Source organism: Phocoena phocoena, chromosome 1 (assembly GCF_963924675.1).
Source record: "Phocoena phocoena chromosome 1, mPhoPho1.1, whole genome shotgun sequence".
Lineage (NCBI taxonomy): Eukaryota > Metazoa > Chordata > Mammalia > Artiodactyla > Phocoenidae > Phocoena > Phocoena phocoena.
In genome coordinates, this window is record NC_089219.1 from 4,746,671 (window position 1) to 4,770,097 (window position 23,427).

The 23,427-nt window shown below is 42.0% G+C and overlaps 1 protein-coding gene across 1 annotated transcript in view; it reads right to left on the reverse strand.

The window, feature by feature from the left end:
* Positions 1 to 20,956, reverse strand: part of DNAJC11 (DnaJ heat shock protein family (Hsp40) member C11) — a 69,240-nt gene extending 48,284 nt beyond the window's left edge. The window contains exon 1 of the mRNA XM_065878103.1: positions 20,860 to 20,956. Within this exon, the coding sequence (XP_065734175.1) occupies positions 20,860 to 20,931 (72 nt within the window). The 5' untranslated portion in view covers positions 20,932 to 20,956. The remainder of the gene's footprint in view (positions 1 to 20,859) is intronic.
* Positions 20,957 to 23,427: the final 2,471 nt, after the last annotated feature.

Consider the following 23,427-nt stretch of genomic DNA (forward strand, 5'->3'; position numbering starts at 1 on the left):
AGAAACGAGAAGTTTCACTTTTAATAAATATCACATTCAATAAAAGGTTAGATTGGGCCTTTTATCGTAACTGAATAGCTAAGGTCACTGGTTCGATATTTCATAAATGATAAACTCTTTCACTGTCGTAAAAACACTGATACCATTTCAAAATAGGTGATATCATTAAAAACGATGCCTAAAGTTACGTACTTATTTCTAAAATTCATTATAAAATTAAGAGATGTATTGTGCTTTAAGTGTGAAAAGTTTCATCATCTCAATCATCTGGTTATAATTTCAATGGAAAGTAAATCTATTATAAATTCAACCTTTATGTATCATAAGATTCATAATGAAAAGGTCCCTAGAGACCTGTAGAGTTTAGTGGTCTGTTAAAGCTGTTGGATTAGATGCTATACGATACAAAAATACAATAAAGCACAAAAAAGAAATTCAACGCAAACATATTAAAAAATAAAAATATCTGTATATGCAGATGTTGTCTATGTAGAAAATCGTAACGAATCTACAAAAAAAACGTACTAAGTGATTTTAGCAAGGTCATGGGATACAGGATCAACAGGCAAACATCAATTTATTTCTGTATACTAAAAACTGAAACTTAAAACGACAATACCATTTAAAGTATCATTAACAAACATAAACTACTTAGGGATAAATTTAACAACTGCAAGACCCATACACTGAAAACTACAATGCACTGCTGAAAGAAATTAAAGAAGACCAAAAATAATGGACAGATAAGCTGTCTTCATGCATCAGCAGACTCAGTATTGTTCAGATGTCAGATTTCCCCAAAGCAACCGACAGATTCAATGCAATCCAATGAAAATCCTAGGTTTTTTTTGGTAGAAACTGACAAGCTAATTCTAAAATTTATATGGAAAAATGATATGGAGCAAAAATAAATTTTACTTTCCTAGTTATTTTACTAACCAAAATAACTTCGAAGAACTGGAGGACTCACATTACTGGACTTTAAGATTTATCATACGGGGGCCTCCCTGGTGGTGCAGTGGTTAAGAATCTGCCTGGCAATGCAAGGGACAGGGGTTTGAGCCCTGGTCCAGGAAGATCCCACATGCTGCAGAGCAACTAAGCCCGTGCACCACAACTACTGAGCCTGTGCTCTAGAGCCCACAAGCCACAACTACTGAGCCCGCGTGCCACAAGTACTGAAGCCCACATGCGAAGAGCCCGTGCTCCTCAACAAAGAGAAGCCACTGCAATGAGAAGCCTACGCACTGCAACGAAGACTAGCCCCTGCTTGCTGCAACTAGAGAAAGCCTGAGTGCAGCAACAAAGACCCAACGCAGCCAAAATAAATAAATAAATTTTAAAAAGGTTATAAGACACAAAGAAAGACATTACATATTAATAAAGGGTTCATACAGCAAGAAGACAGAATAACTATAAACTTATATACCTAATGACAGACCATCAAATACATAAAGCAAAAATTGACAGAACTGAAGGGGGAGAAATAGAGTTTCACAGTAATAGGTAGAGACTTCAACATCCTATGAATAACCAGACAAAAGATAAGTAAGGCAATAGAGGACTTGAACAACACAATGAACCAACTAGATCTAACAGACACATACAGAATATTCTACACAACAACAGAAACACATTCTTCTCAAGTGTACATGGGACATTTTCCAGGACTGACCGTCTGGTAGGCCACAATTTAAGTCTCAATAGAATTTAAAAGATAGATATCATACAAAGGGGCTTCCCTGGTGGCGCAGTGGTTAAGAATTCACCTGCCAATGCAGGGGACACAGGTTCGAGCCCTGGTCCGGGAAGATCCCACATGCCACAGAGCAACTAAGCCTGTGTGCCACAACTACTGAGCCTCCACTCTAGAGCCCGTGTGCCACAACTACTGAAGCCCGCATGCCTAGAGCCCGTGATCCACAACAAGAGAAGCCAGTGCAATGAAAAGCCCGCGCACCGCAACGAAGAGTAGCCCCCGCTTACCGCAACTAGAGAAAGCCCGCGTGCAGCAACGAAGACCCAACGCAGCCAAAAATAAATAAACAAAATAAATAAATTTATTTTTAAAAAAAGATATCATACAAAGTATCCTCTCCAACCACAATGGGATGAGATTAGAAATCAATTACATAAGGAAAACTGGAAAAGACACAAATTTGTGACAAACAATACACTCTTAAATGACAAGGGAAAAAAAATCACAAGGGAAATTAGAAAATACTTAGAGATGAATGAAAACGAAACACAACATACCAAAACTTACGGGATGCAGTGCTAAGGGGGAAATTTATAGCTATAAACGTTTACATTAAAAAACAGGAAATCTCAATTTCCTGGCAGTCCAGTGGTTAGGACTCTACACTCTCACCACCAAGGGCCCGGTTTCAACCCCTGGTCGGGGAACTAAAATCTCACAAGCTGTGTGGCATGGAAAAAGGAGATAACAAATCAACAACTAACTTTCCAACTTTTTTTTTTTTTTTTGGGCTGTGTTCTTTGTTGCTGCGTGCTGGCTTTCGCTAGTTGTGGCAAGCGGAGGCTACTCTTCATTGTGGTGGCTTCTCTTGTTGCGAAGCATGGGCTCTAGGTGCACGGGCTTCAGTAGTTGTGGCACGTGGGCTCAGCAGTTGTGGCTCGCAGGCTCTAGAGCTCAGGCTCAGTAGCTGTGGTACACGGGCTTAGCTGCTCTGTGGCATGTGGGATCTTTCTGGACCAGGGCTTGAACCCGTATCCCCTGAACTGGCAGGTGGATTCTTAACCACTGCACCACCAGGGAAGTCCCTAACTTTACAACTTTTAAGAAACTAGAAAAGAACGAAATAATGTCATTTGCAGCGACATGGATGGACCTAGAGATTGTCATACCGAGTGAAGTAAGTCAGACAGAGAAAGACAAATATATTTTGCTTATATGTGGAATCTAAAAAAAATGGTACAAATGAACCTATTTACAAAACAGAAATAGAGCCATGGATGTAGAGAACAAAACTATGGTTACCAAGAGGCAAAGGGGTGAGGGGGAGGGATAAATTGGGAGATTGGGATTGACATATACACACTACTATATATACAATAGATAGCCAACAAGAACCTACTGTATATCACAGGGAACTCTTCAATATTCTGTAATGAGTTATATGAGAATAGAATCTACAAAAGTATGGATATATGTATATGTATGACTGATTCACTTTGCTGTACAGCAGAAACTAATCCAACATTGTAAATCAACTATACTCTAATAAAAATTAATTTAAAAATAAATAAAAGAAAAAAAAAGAAACTAGAAAAAGAAGAAAAACTAAACTCAAAGCTGGCAGAAGGAAATCATAAAGATTAGAGCAGAGATAAATAGAGAACAGATAAACAATAGAAGGAATTAGTGGAAAAAAAAGTTGACTCTTCAAATAGACAACACAATCGACAAACCTTTGGCTAGACTAACTAAGGAAAAAAAAGAAAGAAGACTCAAATTACTAAAATCAGAAATGAGGGCTTCCCTGGTGGCGCAGTGGTTGAGAGTCTGCCTGCTGATGCAGGGGACACGGGTTCGTGCCCTGGTCCAGGAAGATGCCACATGCCGTGGAGTGGCTGCGCCCAGTGAGCCATGGCCGCTGAGCCTGCGCTCTGCAACGGGAGAGGCCACAACAGTGAGAGGCCCGCGTACCGCAAAAAAAAAAAAAAGAAAAAGAAATGAAAGTGGAGATATTACTACTGATTCTACAGAAATAGAAAAATTGGAAAACTTAGATGAAATGGACAAATTACTAGAAATACAAAAACTACCAAGACTGAATCATGATCTAACAGGAAATCTGAATAGACCTATAACTAGTAAAGAGATTGAATTAGTAATCAAAAACCTCTTGACAAAGAAATGCCCTGGGCCTGATGGATTCACTGGTGAATTCTTCCAGACATTTAAAGAAGAACTAATATCAATCCTCAAACTTTTCCAAAATATTGAAGAGGGAACATTTCCAAACTCATCCTATGAGACCACTATTACCCTGATGCCAAAGCCAGACAAAGACACCACACAAAAAAGAAAACTATAGACCAATATCCCTTATGAACATGGATGCAAAAATCCTCAACAAAATATCAGCAGAGTTCAGAAGCATATTAAAAGGATACACATTACGACCAAGCGGGATTTATTCTTGGAATGCAACGATAGTTCCATGTATGAAAATTGATCAATATAATATACCATGTTCATAGAAACCATGATCATCTCAACTCTTGCAGAAAAAGCACTGACAAAGTTCAACACACTTTCATCACAAAAACACTCAGCAAACTAGCAACAGAAGGAGACTAAAAGAAACTAAAAGCCATAAAGAGCTCTTACAACTGAAGAAGACAAATTCAAAGCAAACATCATACTCAGTGGTGAAAGACTGAAAGCTTCTCCTCTAAGATCAGGAACAAGGCAAGAATGTCTGTTCTCACCACTTCTATTCAACATAGCACTGGAAGTCCTAGCCAGAGCAATTAGGTAAAAAAAGAAATAAAAGGTATCCAAACTGGAAAAGAAATAAAATTATCTCTGTTTGCAGATGATACTATCTTATACGTAGAAAACTCTACAAAAATTCCACACATACACAAAACCTTGTTAGGACTAACAAATGAGTTCAGCAAAGCTGCAAGATACAAAGTCAACACACAAAAATTAGCTGCATTTCTATAAATGAACAATAAACAATCTGAAAAGGAAATGAAGAAAACAGTTCCATTTCCAACAGCATCAAAAACAAAGAAACAAAAAACTTAAGAATTAACTTAAACTTAAAAGATTAACATAAAGAAATTAAGATGACAAAAATAAACAGAAAGATACTTTATATCAATGGATTGGAAGACTTAATATTATTAAAATGTCACTACTATGCAAAGCAACTAACAGAATCAATTCAATCCCTATTAAAATCCCAATGACATTTTTCACAGAAATAGAAAAGTCCCTTCTAAAATTCACATGGAATCTCAAGGGATCCCAAAAGCCAAAACAATCTTGAAAAAGGACAAAGATGGGGGACTCACACTTCTGTATTTTAAAATTTACAACAAAGCTACAGTAATCAAAACAGATTGATATCGGCCTACAGACATATAGACCAATGGAATAGAGTAGAGAGCTCAGAATTATACCCTCACACAAACCGTCAAATTATTTTTGACAAGCATGCCAAGACTATTCAATAGGGAAGGGATAGTCTTTTCAACAAATGGTACTGTATACAAAAAATAATGTGACTGATTTTTGTGTGTTGACTTTGTATCCTACAACTTTTGCTGAATCCGTTTATTAGTTTATCCACCCAAAATGGATCAAAGACCTAAACATAAGAGCTAAAACTATAAAACTCTTAGAAGAAAATATAGAGCAAAAGCTTCATGACATTGGATTTGGCAATGATTTCTTGGATACAACACCAAAGGCACATACAACAAAAGAAAAAATGGACAAATTGGACTTCACCAAAATCAAGAACTTTTATGAATCAAAGGATACCATCAAGAAAGTGAAAAAACAACCTACAGAATGGGAGAAGGTATCTGCAAATAGTATATCTGACAAGAGATTAATATCTAGAATATATAAAGAATTCCTAAAACTCAACAAAAACAATCTGATTCAAATATGGCAAAGGACTTAAACAGACATTCATATATCAAAGAACATATACGAATGGCCAAAAGCACATGGAAAGATGCTCCATACCACTAACCATTAGGGAAATACAAGTCAAAGCCACAATGAGATACCACTCCACACCCATTAGGCTGGCTACTATAAACAAAAAAACAAGCAAGTGTTGGCAAAGATGTGGAGAAACGGGAACTCATGTGCACTGTCGGTAGGAATGTAAAATGGTAGAGCTTTTATGGGAAATAGTATGGCAGTTCCCCAAAAAAATTAAAAACAGATTTACCATACAATCCAGCAATTCCATTTCTGGGTAAATACCCAAAAGAACTGAAAGCAGGGTTTTGAACAGATATTTGTACACTCATATTCAGAGCAGCATTATTCACAACAGCTAAAATGTGGAAGCAGCCCGAGTACCCATCAACAGATGAATGGATAAGCAAAATATGGTATATAAATACAATTGAATATTATTCAGCTTTAAAAAGGCAGGGAATTCTGACATGTGCTGCAACATGGATGAACCTTGAGAACATTATATTAAGTGAAATAAGCCAGTCATAAAAAAAGAAATACCGTATAATTTTACTTACTGTTTAACAGGTATATACTGTTTAACAGGTATAGAGTTTGGGTTTTACAAAATGAAACGAGTTCAGGAGATATAAATGGTGGTGGCAGAGGCACAACAATATGTAAGCAGCATTTAATATCACTGAACGGTATACTTTAAAATGGCTAAGATGGCAAATTTTATGTTATATGTATCTTACAAGTTAAAAATTTGAAAAAACCAACAACCCAACAAAACCTGAGAATGGAAAAAAAGATACAAATGTGAAAGCTAAAACCGTAAAGCTTCTAAAAGACAACACAGGAGATAATCTTTGTAACTTCGAGTTAAAGATTTCCTATATAGGATAATAAAAGAAAAATACTTGTAAAATATCTGTCTCATAGATTTGTATTTGGAATATACAATGAGCTCTCACAACTGAAGAAGATAAACAACCTGATAAGATAAGGACTAACAGATGTAAACAGAAACGTCAACAAAAGATGATACAGGAATGGTGAACAAGTACTTGAAAAGACATTCAACATTGCTAGTCATTAGGGAAATGCAAATTAAAAACACTTAACCACTAGAATGACTAAAATGAAAAAGACTGAGAATATTAAGTGTGGGTGAGGATGTGGAGCAAAAGTAAACTTCATTTTCAAAAATATGAAGAGCAACTTTGTCGTAAGCATAGATTATAAAAATGGCATCAGGGGCTTCCCTGGCGGCGGAGTGGTTGAGAGTCCGCCTGCCGATGCAGGGGACACGGGTTCATGCCCCGGTCCGGGAGGATCCCACATGCCGCGGGGCGGCTGGGCCCGTGAGCCATGGCCACTGAGCCTGCGCATCCGGAGCCTGTGCTCCGCAACGGGAGAGGCCACGACAGTGAGAGGCCAGTGTACCGCAAAAAAAAAAAAGTATTTCTTCTACAATATAATTGTATAACTTGTTTTTTCAGTTAAAGGTCTTGTGGAGTTTTGGTTTTTCGGGTATTATTGGTCATTAAGTGTTTTCTACACCATTTTAAATGCCGTTATTACAGTTTATGTAACAATCTTCTCTTAATAACTTTCATTTGTTTTAAAAAGGCGGCAGTGGACATCCCTAGAGCTAAAACTTTGTGTGTATGCATGATTATCTTTTTGAAAATAAGTTTCTAAAATTGTTGGGTATAAGGGTATAAGACTTCCATTTTAGTCTTCTGAACTGATCTCCAGAAAGTATTTACCATTTAATTATTTTAAATTTAAAAATTTAATTTTATCCACGGACTACATAAACTGTTTATAAATAAAACTACTAGACTTATAACCCCAAACAGCATTCACTCCCACTCCTCAGATGCAAGCACTTTTAAATCTTTTAGCATTTTTCTCATTTTATTTCTAAATATACTCATATCCTTAATTTTAAAATTTTAGACTTAATTTAAGAGAATTTAGTTATCTTCCACTTCCTTGTGCTTATCTTTCCCCTCCTTTCTATGTAATTATCACAACTTTCGTTCAAATCAATGCACAGTTTTTCTTTTTAATTAGTTTAGTTTTAATTATGACTGTAAATATAGTTCAAAGCTGAATCAAACAGTGTACTATGATTACATTTCTTTTCTTGAACTACTTTTTATTTTTCCTGGAGTTAACAACTGCCTCATCTTTTTCATTTGCTTTAGATTTCTATGGCTCTGTTACGATTCTTCTCCAACTCTTCACAGTATACTTCTTATAGTAAAGACTTCTAATATTCCTCTCAATATCAAACAGCACATCACTTTCATTTTTTTTTTCCCTCTAAGAGGCACTCCTCCAAGAGCTCTCTGCCCTGTTCTTGTTGTTGGGCTTGCTAAACAAACTTCATCTTAGGATTTCCTGTCACCATCTTCCTGGGTATCTTTCCTGGGTTGGTATCTCTTTTCTGTATCCTATGCTTTTCTCTTTCTTGGTTTTCTTCTTCATTTTGATGGAGCTCAATCCCCAGTAGTCTCCTTTACAGATATTCTCAAAAGAAGAAGAAGCTCTCGGAAATTAAAAATTAGATAACAGAAGTAAAAGACTGGTTGGGAGGAAAAATTTTTTAGGCCTTGTATATCTCAAAATGTTCTTATAATCTGCCTTTATACTTAATGAATAGTTGGCTGGGTATAGAATTCTAGCTTGGAAATAACTTTCCCTCAGGATTTTTATTACATTGCTCCACTGTCTTCCAGTTTACAGTACTACTGGTGAGATACCTAACGTCTTTCCAATTCCAGCCCTTTGTTTGTGACCTGTTTGGAAACTTTTAGGACTCTCTCTTTGATCTATGATTTCCTTTAGTATGGGGAGTCCTTTTCTCCCCCATCCACTATGCTAGTTATCTGAATGGCCCTTTTAAACCTATAGTCTCCTATCTTTTGAGAAATATTCTCATATTAATTGTTTCATAATGTCTTCCCCCTCATTTTACTTTACTTCATAGCTAAGAACTGATCTTCTAGTTTTTAAGTTTTACTTTTGTGCATATTTCCTCATCTTTATCTTCCAGCCCTTCCACAGAATTTCTGTTATCTTATTTTTAATTTCCAAGAGCTCCTCCTCTTTCTATACAGTATTGCTCTTTGATATATCACCTTGTTCTTATTTCTTGCATGTAGTATCTTATCTATCTGAAGATGATCTAGCTTCCAAACTCCCGGCATTGTCTGCTTCCTTCTAGTTTCTCCTTGCTGTCTGTATGATCTCAGAATTTCACGTTGGAGCCTTCCCTCAAACATCTGACATTCTCTGGCAGTTGACTTACACTTCATAGTAAGATACTAAGAAGCTATTTGGAAGCTCTGTATGTGTGAACAGGTCTTGTCATCTGATGAGCTTCTCTGTGAAATGCCTGGGAGGGAACCTACAAGTTTCATTTGGCAGTCTTTTCTTTCTGATGGGCTAGTTCCTTCAGGGGAGAGACCACAGAATAAAGGAAGAAAGGCCAGAAGTCTCGCCACGCAAACACTAACGCACCCCCCTGCCTTTGTTAGCGTGCCACTCTCACCCTTTACTGTCTATGTCCAGGCTCCAGAGTCCCTCTGGCTCAACTTCTCCAGAGGAGAATCCTCCTGCCTCCTGGCTGGGTTGGCTAACAGATTTTCATCTTATCAGAGCTCAATACTATCATTAAAAAGAAAAAAAAACTTTGTCAGTCTGGTAGAGAAAAAACAAAACAAAACAAACAAAAAAAGTCTTGTTTTAACTTGCATTTGTTTTTTTACTAGTGAGGGTGACATTTTTTCCATACACTTATTTGCATTTTATTTTTTTAGATTTTTTTTCTGATGTGGACCATTTTTAAAGCCTTTATTGAATTTGTTACAATATTGCTTCTGCTTTGGTTTTTTGGCCACGAGGCATGTGGGATCTTAGCTCCCTGACCAGGGATCAAACCCTCACCCCCTGTATTGGAAGGCGAAGTCTTAACCACTGGACCGCCAGGGAAGTCCCTTATTTACATTTTAGATTTCTTCCATTTGTTTCCTATTAGGGTATTAATCTTTTTCTTTTTGATTCCAAGAGTTCCTTATATATATTAAAAATATGAATTTTTATCAAATATATTAGATTCCTTTTGAGTCTTTTAACTGGGTTTATAATTGTTTTTAGACTTTATTTTCCTTTAATAAACACAGATATTTCTCATTTTTACAAAATCAAACCTATCAATTCTCTCTGATTTCTGCTCTGGTATCATGCTTAGAAAAGTCTCCTGACGACAATTTCATTGTATTCGCTTCCCTTAGATAATTAGGCAATTGAAGACACTGCTACATTTTCACTTATTTAATTTCTAGTTGATGGAGACCATCTCTGCAATCAATGTGCACATACTCAGAGTACACAGCCACTGTGCTTTTAGTTTCTACCTTCGTTTAGCAAAGTAAGCTACAGCATGTGAGGAACATCAGTATGTCTGAACCATGACTGTATCCGTCAGGATGGGCTGGGTCAATGGTTCTTAAGTGTGGTGTGGGGCCCCCTAGGAGTCCCTGAGACCCTTTCGGGGGTCCACAGGTCAAAACTATTTTCATAATAATACTAAGATTGTATTTGCCTTTTTCTCATTCTCTCATGAGAGTATAGTGGGATTTTCTTGAGGCTACATGATTGTATATCATTGTTCTGATGGTTAATGAATTGTGTACTTGTATACTTTCCTGTTTTCTAGAAATTTCTAAGGTGGTAACTTTATGGTATAAACACGTGAGTTTTCAGAGATTAACTCAACTGATTTTAAGTTCTTTTGCTGCATACTTACTATCTTTCGTTACATCTGCTATGCTATCTGTGTATCTGTAACCTCACTGTTGTGGAATACATAGTTATTTTGAAATCCGTAAGTCTTCCTTGTGCCTGTACTGAAATACAAGAAGTAAGTACACTCTGTGTCTTATTATTAAATATTGATAGTTATAACCCACACAAACAAAAGCTCTTTGGGAACCTCAATAATTTAAGAATGTAAAGAGGCCCTGACAGCAAAAAGTTTGAGAACTGCTGGGTTGGTGATACCGTGGTAACAAACCATCCAAAAATTCCAAAGGTTTACTTCTCCCTCACATTACATGTCCATCTCAGGTCAGCTAGTTCTCTGCTTGGAAATGTCCTCAGGTCCCAGGTGGACAAAACAGACACCCTTTGGAACCCTGCCAGTCATGGAGGCAGAGGGAAGAGCATGAGACTCTCCGGCTGGCCTGGCCTTGAAGTACCTCAGCCTGAGCAGGACACACATCACTTCCACTCACACCACTGGTTAGAAAGGGTCATGTGACCCCACCCAACCGCTAGGGGACTAGGAAATGCAGCCCCCTCGCTAGTTAAGAGCCAATAACGTTTGGTGTAGAGCACATCTAACTACTACAGTGGTATTTATTTATTTAGTTAAAGTTTATTTATTTGGCTGCGCCGGGGTCTTAGTTGTGGCATGCGGAATCTTTAGTTGTGGCATGCGGGATCTAGTTCCCCGAGCAGGGATCGAACCTGGGCCCCCTGCATTGGGAGCACAGAGTCTTAGCCACTGGACCACCAGGGAAGTCCCTACAATATTTAATACAATATTTTGAAGACCTAATAAGAGTATGCAAATAACAGCTAAATTATAACATACCTTCACTTTAAGAAAAGTAAAGCCACAGACTTTTTATTGCTGAAGCCTATAAGTTTCAAGTTCAAACTTCCAGGCTGTATCTATATATTAGTGCATCTCAGCAACAAAGTCTCAACAAACTATATTCTACTGGATTTGGGCGGGTTTGCCTAATTACCACAATTGAAGATTCATGACTGTCCACATGTTCCACGACAATCTGATTGAAATAAACTGCAGCAGCTAATAAAAGGCTGTAATTTTTTATGATACTTGGTGCTCATACGATTTAAAGGAAAAAGCAGATTTCAGAGCTAATTTACACCAAGACAGCATGGGTACTTTGTGCTGAGCAAGAGCTGCTTCATGAAGAGAAAGGGTGCCACAGATTACTTGGTGCCACTGGGTAGATACTGATTATACCAAGAGACCAGTTTTTGTAAAGGTTCCTGCTACACAGTCTGAAGCTTCAGACAATGAAGCTGCTCTCATACACGCCCTACCCTCTTCTGACGCCATTTTCCCTGCTCAACACAGTCTTCTATCCTTTTCATTTACATGTGGAAAAATCTCTGGAGGATGTGGAAATAAGTTCCTGCACGTGGGGTTCATGCACAAACATAACAGACCCCAACAACGTATGTGGACTCACCCTCAACGTCAAGTATGATCCAGACTGTACTAAATCATTCTGCCTGACTCATCTTTGTAAGGTGCGTCACAAACAGAACAGGATTTCAACGGAAACTAACGTGTGCCAATTGTAAAAATTCAGCTCCATTTAACTGACAAAAGGAAAAAGAACCATACAAAAATAAATTGAATCCGTCTGAAGCTATTTACTATTTACTTTTACAAGTAGTATCGGTGCTAGTACAAAACATGATAAACAAGTAACCTTTCCTCACTGCAAAAAGGAGACATAAGAGGAAGATAATATCTGCCAGATGGGAAAGGACAAGGGAAAGGCGTTCTCTCCTCTTCTCACGTGGTGTTCAGCCTGGAACTTAGGGGCCCGAGCATAAAGGCATGCGTCTGAATTTGCTCTCATCTTCTGGTACCTGACTTTAAACGATTTTCATAAGTGACAATTTACATTTACCAAACTGATAGTTGATAAACTCCTTTCAGTAAATTCCTCTAGAATGATTTATTGCCAAAAGTGCAATGTGTTCCTCAATACAGGTATTCCACAAAGTAAAATGCACCCGGACTGGGTGAGTACGGTGTTAGCAAATATTCATCATTTCAAGCCAGAATGTCAACCCTACTCTAAGTACCACAGGAGGTACAAAAGAAATATGTCATCCCAGCCCTCAAGGAGATTATAAACTAGAGGGAGGTGTGTGTGTGTGTGCGTGCGTGTGTGTGTTCCTTAAAACCCCATACACATGGATTTAACTAAACAATATATAACAAAAATGCTAATATTAATGATAAAGACATAAGTTCAGGGCTGTCAGAATGCAGAGAAAACTTCGTGGAGGCAGTGGGGTCTGAATGGGAATGCAAAAGGTGGATTCAATTTGCTTTGGTACCAACAACAGGCTGGGGCATTTCAGGGGAAGAGAATGCCCTGAGGAACCAGGAGAGATAGAACACTGACAAACTGGCCAGAGTAGAGGCGCAGAAGAAGGCAGGAAGTAGGTAATAAATCAATGTGGACATCCACCCACCTGCTCATCCATGCAGCAAACATCTGGTAAGTACCTGTCATGTGCCCACACTGTTAGGGACCTGATGGCGAACCAGACAACTATGGTCCCTGACCACATGGAGCTTGCTTTGCAGTGGAAGAAAGCAGAACATCACCACAAAGGAGGCAGAAAAGAGAGAAAACATCTAATTTGTAAGGGGCTTTAAAAAGGGAGCCAAGAGTTTGACCCTTCCTTACCCAATAAACAATAGGAAGCCACAAAAGGTTTCTGGCTAGAGAAATGTGATCAGTACCGTGGGTTAATATTAACTTGTACGGCTTGACTAAAGCCGACAGAAGGCAAACCAGAGAGACCTGAAGAAAACTACAGCAGAAATGTAAGGCTGAGGTTATGAGGGCTGGTTGGCTGGCTGGCAGCCTAGAAGTTGAAACAGAAATGAAGGGGTCAAAGTCGGCTGGAGTTGAGGGGGTTCATGGACTGAGTGGCTTACAGGACAGTCGAGAAGGGGCTCAATACCATGCGGAGAAGAAAAGCCAAAGCGCATCCGGGGTTTTGACTGGGATGCATAGGTCAGGAGAACCTGGGAGGCAGACAGGCTTGAGAGGCAGGTGAATCTAACATGTAAGCAATAATGGGCAGAAGGCAGAGATGCGGGGCCCAAGCAGAGCACTTTAAACCAGCCGAGCTGGTGAGGACTGAACCTGGGGAAATTCTAAGGAAGACAGGAAATGAGCAACTGGCAACGTGAGAAAGGAGGGCAAGGAGAGCATCGCAAAAGCTGAAGGGGATTTCGAGGCTGTCAGTGGTGTCACAGACGCATCTGCACAGACTTAAAGCTAATAAAGTACTTTCACCGATATTTCCTCATTTAACACTTGAAGACTCATAAAATGTCTTGAGATTGGTATTAGAACCCCCATTTTACAGATAAAAACAGTGAAGATCAAAAAGGTTAACTAAGTGACTTGTCTCAGATGGAGAAGTTTATCTGATTATGTACCCCTGACCCAAAAGCTGGCTAGAAATTATAACTTGTGTGGCCTGGCTCAAACCGATCTTCGGTTCATGAACATTTACGAGAGTGAAAGGCAAACTACAGAGAGGGGACAGATAGTTATACTAATCTATCAGACAAAGGACTCACCCAAATTCTATAAAGAACTCCTACAAATCAGTAAGAGCATTCCTTATGAACTTTTATGCTCACGATACTAATAAAAATACACCGGCGTTTACTTTACATCATAATATGCCCATTACTGTGCTAAGCGTTTACGTGCATTCTCGCTTAATTCTCCCAACAGCCCTATGACAGTAAAATTACTGTCTGGATTTTATGAATGAAGAAGCAGGCTCAGAGAGGTTAAGTAACTTGCCCCATATCAGGGGGCTAGAGAGTCAAACTTGGACTTGACTTCAAAGGCTTTGCTCTTTAAGCCACTGACCTCTTCCGAAGCTCCACCTCCATCTTTGGCCTTTTTACGCCATCATCAACACGCTCATAGGTGCCCAAAATGCCAGGTACAGGGCTAAGTGATCTCAGCTGTCCTTCCCTAAAACCCGCCTGTGTTAAGTATGGAGGTCAGATGCACACACTGTATTTCTCATGATTTAGGAGGTTGGCCTTCTACCACCACTTCAGGACTCTTCATTTTGAAAAGGTGGGCTTAAGAGAGAAACAATCAAATCGTGAATATGTCAGAAAAGCTAAACAGGAGATTGATCAAACAATTCCAAGTTTCTACAGCTAGGAATAACCTTAGAACACTTAAGTTCTACTTAACATAGAAGGAAAAAAACTTACAAAATTTATAGAATGCATTATCCCCAAGATGGCATTATAATTTCAAGAAAGGACTAGGTGGGACTTCCCTGGTGGCCCAGTGCTTAGGACTCTGTGCTCCCAATGCAGGGGGCCTGGGTTCGATCCCTCGTCAGGGTGCTGGATCCTGCACGCCGCAACTAAAGATACCGCATGCCACAGCTAAGACCAGGCGCAGCCAAAGAAATAAATACTAAAAAAAAAAAAAAAAAAAAAAAAAAGGACTAGGCAATCGGTAAGGACAGAACTCTATAAATACTAAAAAGAGAAAAAAAGCAGGGCCCACATCACCTTTAAGGTTTGCGGGGCCGATGGGGAGTCCCATCCTCCAGGCATACCCCTTGCTGACAACACACGAGAACAAACGGGCCAAAGGAGCAGAAATTCTGATTCCTGATTAAAGGTCATTCCAAGGGCTTAGAAAAGACTTTCCTACCGTTGTACAACTTTTTCATTTCTCTTCCTAGTCATGTCCATGTTTATTTGGGGCCTTCGAGACAGGACAGTAAATAAAAAGGCCAGCATCTGAGTGACATGAACTCAAGTTCCTTTCTGGGTCAAAAATGATGGTTCGGATCCTCTCTTTACATCCAGAGTTTGGCTTATTTTTTCCTTCTCGTCCGTCTGCATCTGTTACATCCTGCCCACTCGTGCAGGATTCTTGTGGTTTGATGTCTGTTGGCATTTTACTGCTGAAGAATGTTCTGGCTCCAGCAAACCCGGGAGGGAACACTGTGCACTCACTGCAAGTAGAAGTGGTTCCAAATGTCCAAGAGCCAAGCAGGATGCAGCCATCAGGCCACGAGTTTCTCCAAGGGAGTGCGATCTGTATAACCCATGGGCCACGATGGTGGCAATAAAGCAGCAATATTCCCAGTGGCCTTTTTGTTTGTTTGTTTTTGGTGCCCCCTTTTAAACATTTATGCTATTTTACTTTTTCATCTCTGTTAGCTGTCTTAAATCCTCTCTTGAACAAGGTAGGGTATAAATAAAACACATAAGTAAAACTAAAATGAAAGTTTAATAGAAGTGAACACTAAAATTCCATAGCCAAGCAAAACGTGCAGCTTGCGTATCCCATATTCTCTTCTCCATGGTTTTATTACTGAACTCACAGCAAATATAAAAGCTTTCAATTGAATTCTCTTTAAGAAAGAAAGAAAAAAGAAGAAGAAAGAGGTATTTTGGTAGATAACGCAGAACTGGAGCATTAAAATTTCAAGATGCAATTGTTTGAAACGTCCAAAGCAGAAAGGTAATAACTAGCTTACGGTTTACTGAAGAAAACAATTTGAAAATTCAACCTCCTGGTGTTTGCTAATCCCATTATGAGATGACACTGGAACTAGCAGGACACCGTGACGGCCCCCTCCCCACCCACAGGGAGACCCCCAGAAGCCTCTCTGAGCTCCACCCAGGAACCCTCCTGACCGCCAGTGCTGTCTTGCTGTCACTGGAGCAGAACCTCTGCCTCTGCCAGGTCCTCCCCTCTCTGCCTGGCCTCTTCAAAGCTGATAGCTCACAAGAAGTTTATCTGTGGGTCCCACTCTGCCTCTACTCCAGACACCGTCTTTCTGGATCATCCCTTGGCTCTGCACTCCACTCCCATGCTTAACCCCAGCTTCCGGGAACCACTGCGCCCGCCACCCAAGTCACCCTCATGACCCTGCAGGAAGAGTTCAGAGGGAAAATCGTCTTTTGAAGAGAATAAACTCAGTATTTTGAACAGAAAGAACGAAGAAAGCTTTGGGAATTCATAACCTAATTCATAAATTCTGGCACTATGTTTTTAATTATTACCGCAGCAGATTTCGCCAGGATGAGGCATCCCAAAGCCCTCTATATATATGTACGTCTTTTTAAAATTAGCGAAACCTCGTGTTTATCAAAATCCAAGAAGTAGCAACAATAAATATTCTTAACCAAATACCTACTTTCACCAGGTGCTCTGTACATACCTACATGCTCCACTATCCAACATCTTGGCTCAGTGAGTACTTAATACATTTTCACCTGTTACCTACATTTCAACAGCCAGGGAAACAGGCAGCAAAAAGGTTCAGCTCCTAGCCTAGAGGCACAAACCCCCCAGGGGTAAAACCGGGCTTTGAATACGGGCCTTCTGGCTGCAGAGCCCCACAGTGGGCCTCCTCCGTGAAGTGCGCTGCAGGTCAGCACAGGAGACTCTGAGGCTGAATGACGTGCTCAAGCTCACCTGGGTGGCAGGGCGGCCTGAGAGTCCTGCTCCTAAGGCATGCTCACTGACAGGACGCCTTACCATCCGGATAAGGCAGGTTTTTGGACAACCAAGGCTCACACTACTTGCCCAGCACACTCGTTTTAAGCAGGGTCACTGTTGTGAACATCCAACCTAATGCAGCAGATGGGAAACTCATTGAAGGAATGACCTTCTTAGACCCACCTTTACATCCCTCATTAAGACTAAATTACCTGCCCATAAGGTTAGATAAGCAACGAAAGAACAAACACACAGCACCTCACTGCCTTAGGCACCTAACTGTGCACCTGGCTTAGCCAACGCTTTTACATTCAGTTTCTGCGGATGGCCCTGCCATCCTGGTTGGGGGGCTGGGTGACTGTCCCCCAGGTCAATCCTGGCTGTGACCAGCAGACCTTCCTCTAGTGCTCTAGCCTGTTCCTCCCATCTGCAGTCCAAACTTGAAGTTTTAGCCCCACTCTGTGACTGTAACCTATAGCCAGAGAAACCCAGGCAACCAAAAACTGTGGAAAGACCAACAGACCCTATACCAGGGAAGGAATGAAAATGCATTTTTTATTTAGGTTTTGATTCTAGTTTCTAGTCTTCTAGTTTCACAGCTGTCATGGAAGGATAAAGATCCCAGAACACTGACCTCCACATGTGGACTACAAGAAAATACATTTTTACTTAAGTTCATTTTTTATTTAACGACTGTTTTATTTCAAAAGTGTTTAAAAGTTGAAAAGGAGATTGGCTCCTTTAAGGGTCAATCCACTGGGACCAGAGATCTTAAAACAGGTTATAAACATTGCAGACACGCATAAAAATGAAACTCTTTCAACTACAACAATGGTTAAGTAGGAATTAAACTCAAGTATTTAGGAATAAATCAGGTTTAAAATGTGTCAATCATAATGTCTATAAAGAGCATAGAGATCAAGAAAATTTCACTCTTACTCTTCAGGAATCCTTTCTCCAAATAAATTTTGGCAAATCACCTCAGAAATCTCAAATCAGTTAGATTTCAGGCCCCTGATGATGCATCTGACTACCTAAACCAGAGATGCCAATCTGGTTTCAATGTGCCCAGTTAATGATAAACTACTCCTTCCCCTCAATGTGTGACAGGCAGACAACGGCTCCATTCCGCAAACAGGAAATCCAGAACGCTAGAGAAAGGGAGTTTTTTTTTTCTCTTTTAAGAGAAAGGGAATTATTAAAGGTCATGGAAGTCCTGTCTAGCTGCCTGCTTCACTCTCTGGGATACAATTTAAGGGGATATTTTAAAGTTTAAAACATGGGCATGGGAGATTCTTAAGCTGATTTTTGACATTTCTGTATTACTCCATTGTTATTATCATGTATTATGCCTGTAAATCTGAAACTTTTAAACAGAGTCCCCTGGTTTTGTGTCAGCTTGCTTCCATCTGAGACTCCTGGTGGAAAGTCTCTGAACTTTCTAACACGAGAGTTCTGAAGGTGCTCTGGAGCGCTGGTGGGAAGAGGACCTCGCCTCCTAGTTACACTTCAGTGTCATCAAGCTGTAGACCCGAATGCGAACACATCAACAGGGGTTATTACCTTCTTTTGACCACACAGGTAAGAATAAAGATTACCTCTATTTTTTCTCTCATTCTTCAGCTAAATCATGGTATTTCAACTTCAGGTTGATTTCTAATTTCACAAAAAATCCTAGTAAATATCAAGTCCAGAGATCACCTTCAGAGCTTCTCTTCTAGTGGAACCCTGAGAGAGAAAATCTCCACACCAGAGGGGATGGTGTTTTACACTGTTTGTTGACAATGGCAACACGAGAAGATAAGCAAGAGGACATGTTTCATAGGGATTTCACCTACAGTCATAAATGTGGAGGTGCCTTCACTCATCCCGAGAAGTAAAAAAATTTTTTTTTTAAAGAAATATTTCTTTGGCTTCCACCCATCAGTCCAATAACAATGACGGGTCCGAACACCCTGGTAGTTTTATACCTCTGACAAATGTTTACCTAGGACTCTGGCCAAGCCTATTATTTTATATCATTTGCAGCGGCCTAAGACTCAGTAAGCCTGGTAAACAGGTAAATAAATGGCTGCTCAATTACTGATAACCAGACTAACTATAAATGAGCGGGGGGGAAAAAAAGGCTGATTTCAGAAAAGCCGGTTTTATTTACCGCTTTGCTTCTAAGAACTGGAGAAAAAGAATAGCCCAGGGAATTCCCTGGCAGTCCAGTGGTTGGGACTCTGTGCTTCCACTGCAGGGGGCACAAGTTTGATCCCTGGTATGGGAACTAAGATGCCAGAAGCCGCACGGCACAGCCAAACAAAACAAAACACAAAACAAAAAGAATAACTAGCCCAATAGCTCCATTCAAAGGGGAAAAAATGAAGGCCAAAGGTTACCGTTGATTAGTTACAAGAATCTCCAGGTGGCCCTATGGCAGCCTAACAAGATCTGCAATTCCCAAAAATATTTCTTTGGGCATTTCCATAGTAAGTAGTGACTAACACACTTAAGGGATTCTTATGAGGGGTGCCCAAGGAGTCCGGCAGCTCTGTAGTCTGAAGACTGGTAAGCTAGGGTGACAATACAGCACAGAGATCAAGATCTGGGATTCCAGAGTCAGACTGCCCAGGGCTGAATCCAGACTCTCTTGATTTCTAGTGGTGTGGCTTTGGGCAAGTTACTTAATCCCTCTATGCTTCATTTCCTCAGTTTTAAATCAAGAATTATCTGAATGCCTACTTTAAGGTCTGATATGAGAATTAAGTGCAAAAACATAAAGTGTCCATTCAGCACCCTGCCCCTGCACAAAGTAAGCCCTCACAAAACGTTAGCTATTATTAACATCACGCAGATCTACTGACAACACAGACTTGACCAGCCCTAGTCTAGTCAACACAAGCTTGACTAGACCAGACTTGGCTACTTCGGATCACTGGAAAATCTAAGCCCAAATTAGAGGTTCTCTGGCAGGGCTGGGAAGACCCAACCCAGCAGTTTAGAAAGAATCCACCTCGTGACCTGACCTTGGAAGCCTCCCTGACCTTCACGCTGACCTCAAATGTAGAATCAACAAGAAAGGAAAGTTACTGGGCCCCTACTAAGTGCCAGACACAGTGTGAGACTCGTGTTATCTTTCATCCGGTGAGGAAACGGGCGCACATGTAGAGGACGTGCTTGGGGCATCACTTGTTTCCTAGCTTATTCCTAACCTGGGCCTCCGAAATGAGGCTATTTGGCCGGGAGACTCTTCCTTGAATTTCTGGACAGCTGCACAAAAGGAGGACACAAGACACCTGCCTCTGAGCCTGGACTCACTTCAGAGGCGGGATGTCCCCGTGGAAGACGCAGGGACCGGACAGAGTCCTGGGGAGGTTCCCGGGTAGCCTTGACCTTGGTGCCTAAGACTTGGTTTCCCACCCTGCGGGCTGGGGGCGATGACACAGCCCCTGGGCCTGGGCGGATGTGTGAGCCGAGCGTGGCACCGGGTCCCGGAGGACTTGGACCCCCACTCCACCTCCACCTCGGGGGCCCTGTTCCCTCCTGGGGGCGCGGGGGCCTCTGGCCTTGCCCTGACACAGCGCACGCGGCGCACCGGCCGCGGAGAGCTGGGGCAGAGGCCGGCCAGGACATCCCCGGCGCAAGGGTCGGGGCGGTGGGGACAGTCCGGCCGGCCGGCGATCGCGCACGTCAGCCGGGGTCACGCGGCCTCCCCGCCAGGCTCCGGCCGCCCGAGGCGGGAACGGGGCGGTCGCCGCCAGCTCGGTCCCCCCTGGGCCACCCGGCCTAGCCTCAGCCCCGACGGCGGCCCATCGCAGGCCTCACCTCCCTGCGCACGTTCAGCAACGAGTAATAGTCTTCATTGTCCAGCTCCTCCTCGCTCAAGGCCGTCGCCATCTTCGCAACCTTTCACCCCGCCAAACCAGCAAGGCCGTGCTCAAGAGGAACAGCCGTTCGCGGTCCAGACGGCCTGGGCCGTGCGGCCGCTCCACAGCGGCCCCTGGCGGCCCGGAGTCGCGCCGCCGCCGCCCAGCCCTGAAGAAGCGCGCCTGCGCCCTGCGCCCCCGCGCGGCCGGGGGCGGGACGCGGCGCTTCCGGCACTTCCACGTGCTGCGCACGGACCTAAAGCCGAGCCCGGGCGCCCGGGGGCTGTGCCCGGGCTGGAGAGGACGACTTTGCGGTCACACCCGGGGGTCGTCACTGTCTGGGCACTGGGGAGCTAGGCCTCTGCTACACCCCCTGTCTCCCCCGCCGGCCACGAGGGCGGGGCGCATCCGGATCCCAAATGTAGCCCCACCTGGGCCGCTTCGCCAGCACCGCCCCCCAACCCCCCGCGGGAGGCTACTCCAGGCCCCACTTGCTGACTTGTCACAGGAAACTTACAGAATGTCATGTGTTCCTGCCTCAGTGGTCTTCGCCTTTACTTTTGACCACCCGGAGCCCTGCCCAGAGGACAGGCCTCCTCATTTTCATTTTTTATTATTGCCCTATATTTAGGGGCACCTGGCCATTTTTCTGCTGCTTAAATGAGGAGGCAGTAGCCATTGGGTTCCCGCTATAATTGTCTCTGGCCTGCTTTTATACCTACAGACCCTATCACAGAGCTGTTCTCTTGGAAATTTCTATCTTATAATTTAGCGTCGGAGCCTGACTGGTTTGAGTCTGGTGCCTGCTGCTTGGTGCGTTGTTAAAGGTGTCTTGGTTACATGATGCAGTTATCAAGAGGAGGTGGACAGGAGAGCTCCCATGATCTTGTCACCGGTTTGGTTCCTGCTGCCCCGTACCGATTCTTCATTAATTCTCAGTAAGGTTTGTAAGCCATCGATTTAGAACCATCCATGCTGCCCTTCCTAAGCAGGCCTCCTGGGAAGCCCCAAACACCTGTCTGTGGATTTGAGAAGTTGATTTCTTTCTCTTGCTAATTTTTGACCAGATGTGCACCATCTGGGCCTGTGTATGGTCCCTTCCAAGTTGCCCAGCCCTGTTAAGGATCTTCTGGCATGAGACACTTAGGTGTGCTGAGACTGGTTATTCAAGACTGTTGAGTCAGTGTGGAACAGACTGTCAGCCCAGGTTGTAAATTAAGAGCTTTTTCTTTAACTGCGTGAGGTTTCCTCACAACAGCTTTCTTTCACAGACACTCATATTCCATCAGCTATTCCAGCAATTTTTTATGGTTTTTCCTTTTTTCTCCGTTGCAGAGCAGTGATGAGGGCTGAACTGCATGCTGACATTTGCTGGTTTTTAAGAATTTCTTACCGAGAGGCTGGGGGGAAAACTACAACGTTATGATACTCCTTTTTTCCTCAGGTTTGTAGACATTAATTGGGCCATAATGCTCAGCTGGGTAGAGAAGTCCTTTGCCATCTTCCCTCTGCTTTGGAAAACACTGCCTCTAGGAATTACGTGAACGGAACGGAACATATGTCTCGGAACGCCCGGGTCTGTGTTGCTATGATTGAGAATGACCTGGTTTTCATCACCACTCTGACAAAGTAAATAGTGACTCAGGGATGCTCTGCGTTTTTGTCCTCTCTTGGGCCCACAGTATTTTGTATTATGGTTACTTGGAAAGTGGTTGTGAAAAATGGGAAATAAACTTAGATGCACCACAGGCTTGAGAATATATTTACTTTGGAGGTTGGCTCTCTTGTTTCTCCCTTCCAAAACCCTAATTTATGGTGGGCGAGATAATGAAAACCAGGAGCAGTACAAATTTCGAAGTTAACACACACGTCCAACAAACTACTCACACCAGAGCAAGTGACAAAACTCAGCCACGTTAACTCACTTCCTTGCACTTTTGTTTTCTTTTTATTGGGTAAAGCCGCAAAGCAATTTGTCACTTAGCTGCAAAGCCTAATATGTAATACATTCATATAAGTATATGTACGTGTGTGTGTATTATATATGTATATATAATTGAAACAGGAGGGAAGGGGGCAGGGCACAACCTTTAAAAGAATAACATAGTCGTTGAGGATATCACAAAAATTGGTTGGAACCGATTAGGTCCAAGATGGCAGAAGATTCAACTTCCAGTGGACCTTGAGCCTCATTATCTGCTCATTATAATACCTTAGCATATGCTAAATGACACACCCACAGGTGCCATGACAGTTCTGAGGCCAACCATAAAAGGCCAAAAGTGGGCAATACCCAATTCCTGGAAATCCCCACCCCTTCCCCCAAATAGTTGGAATAATCCTTCCACTCATTAGCCTGTGAAATTACCCAGCTCATAAAAATACTAACTACCCCAGGGCTTCCCTGGTGGCGCAGTGGTTGAGAGTCCGCCTGCCGATGCAGGGGACGCGGGTTCGTGCTCCGGTCCGGGAAGATCCCACATGCCGCGGAGCGGCTGGGCCCGTGAGCCATGGCCGCTGAGCCTGC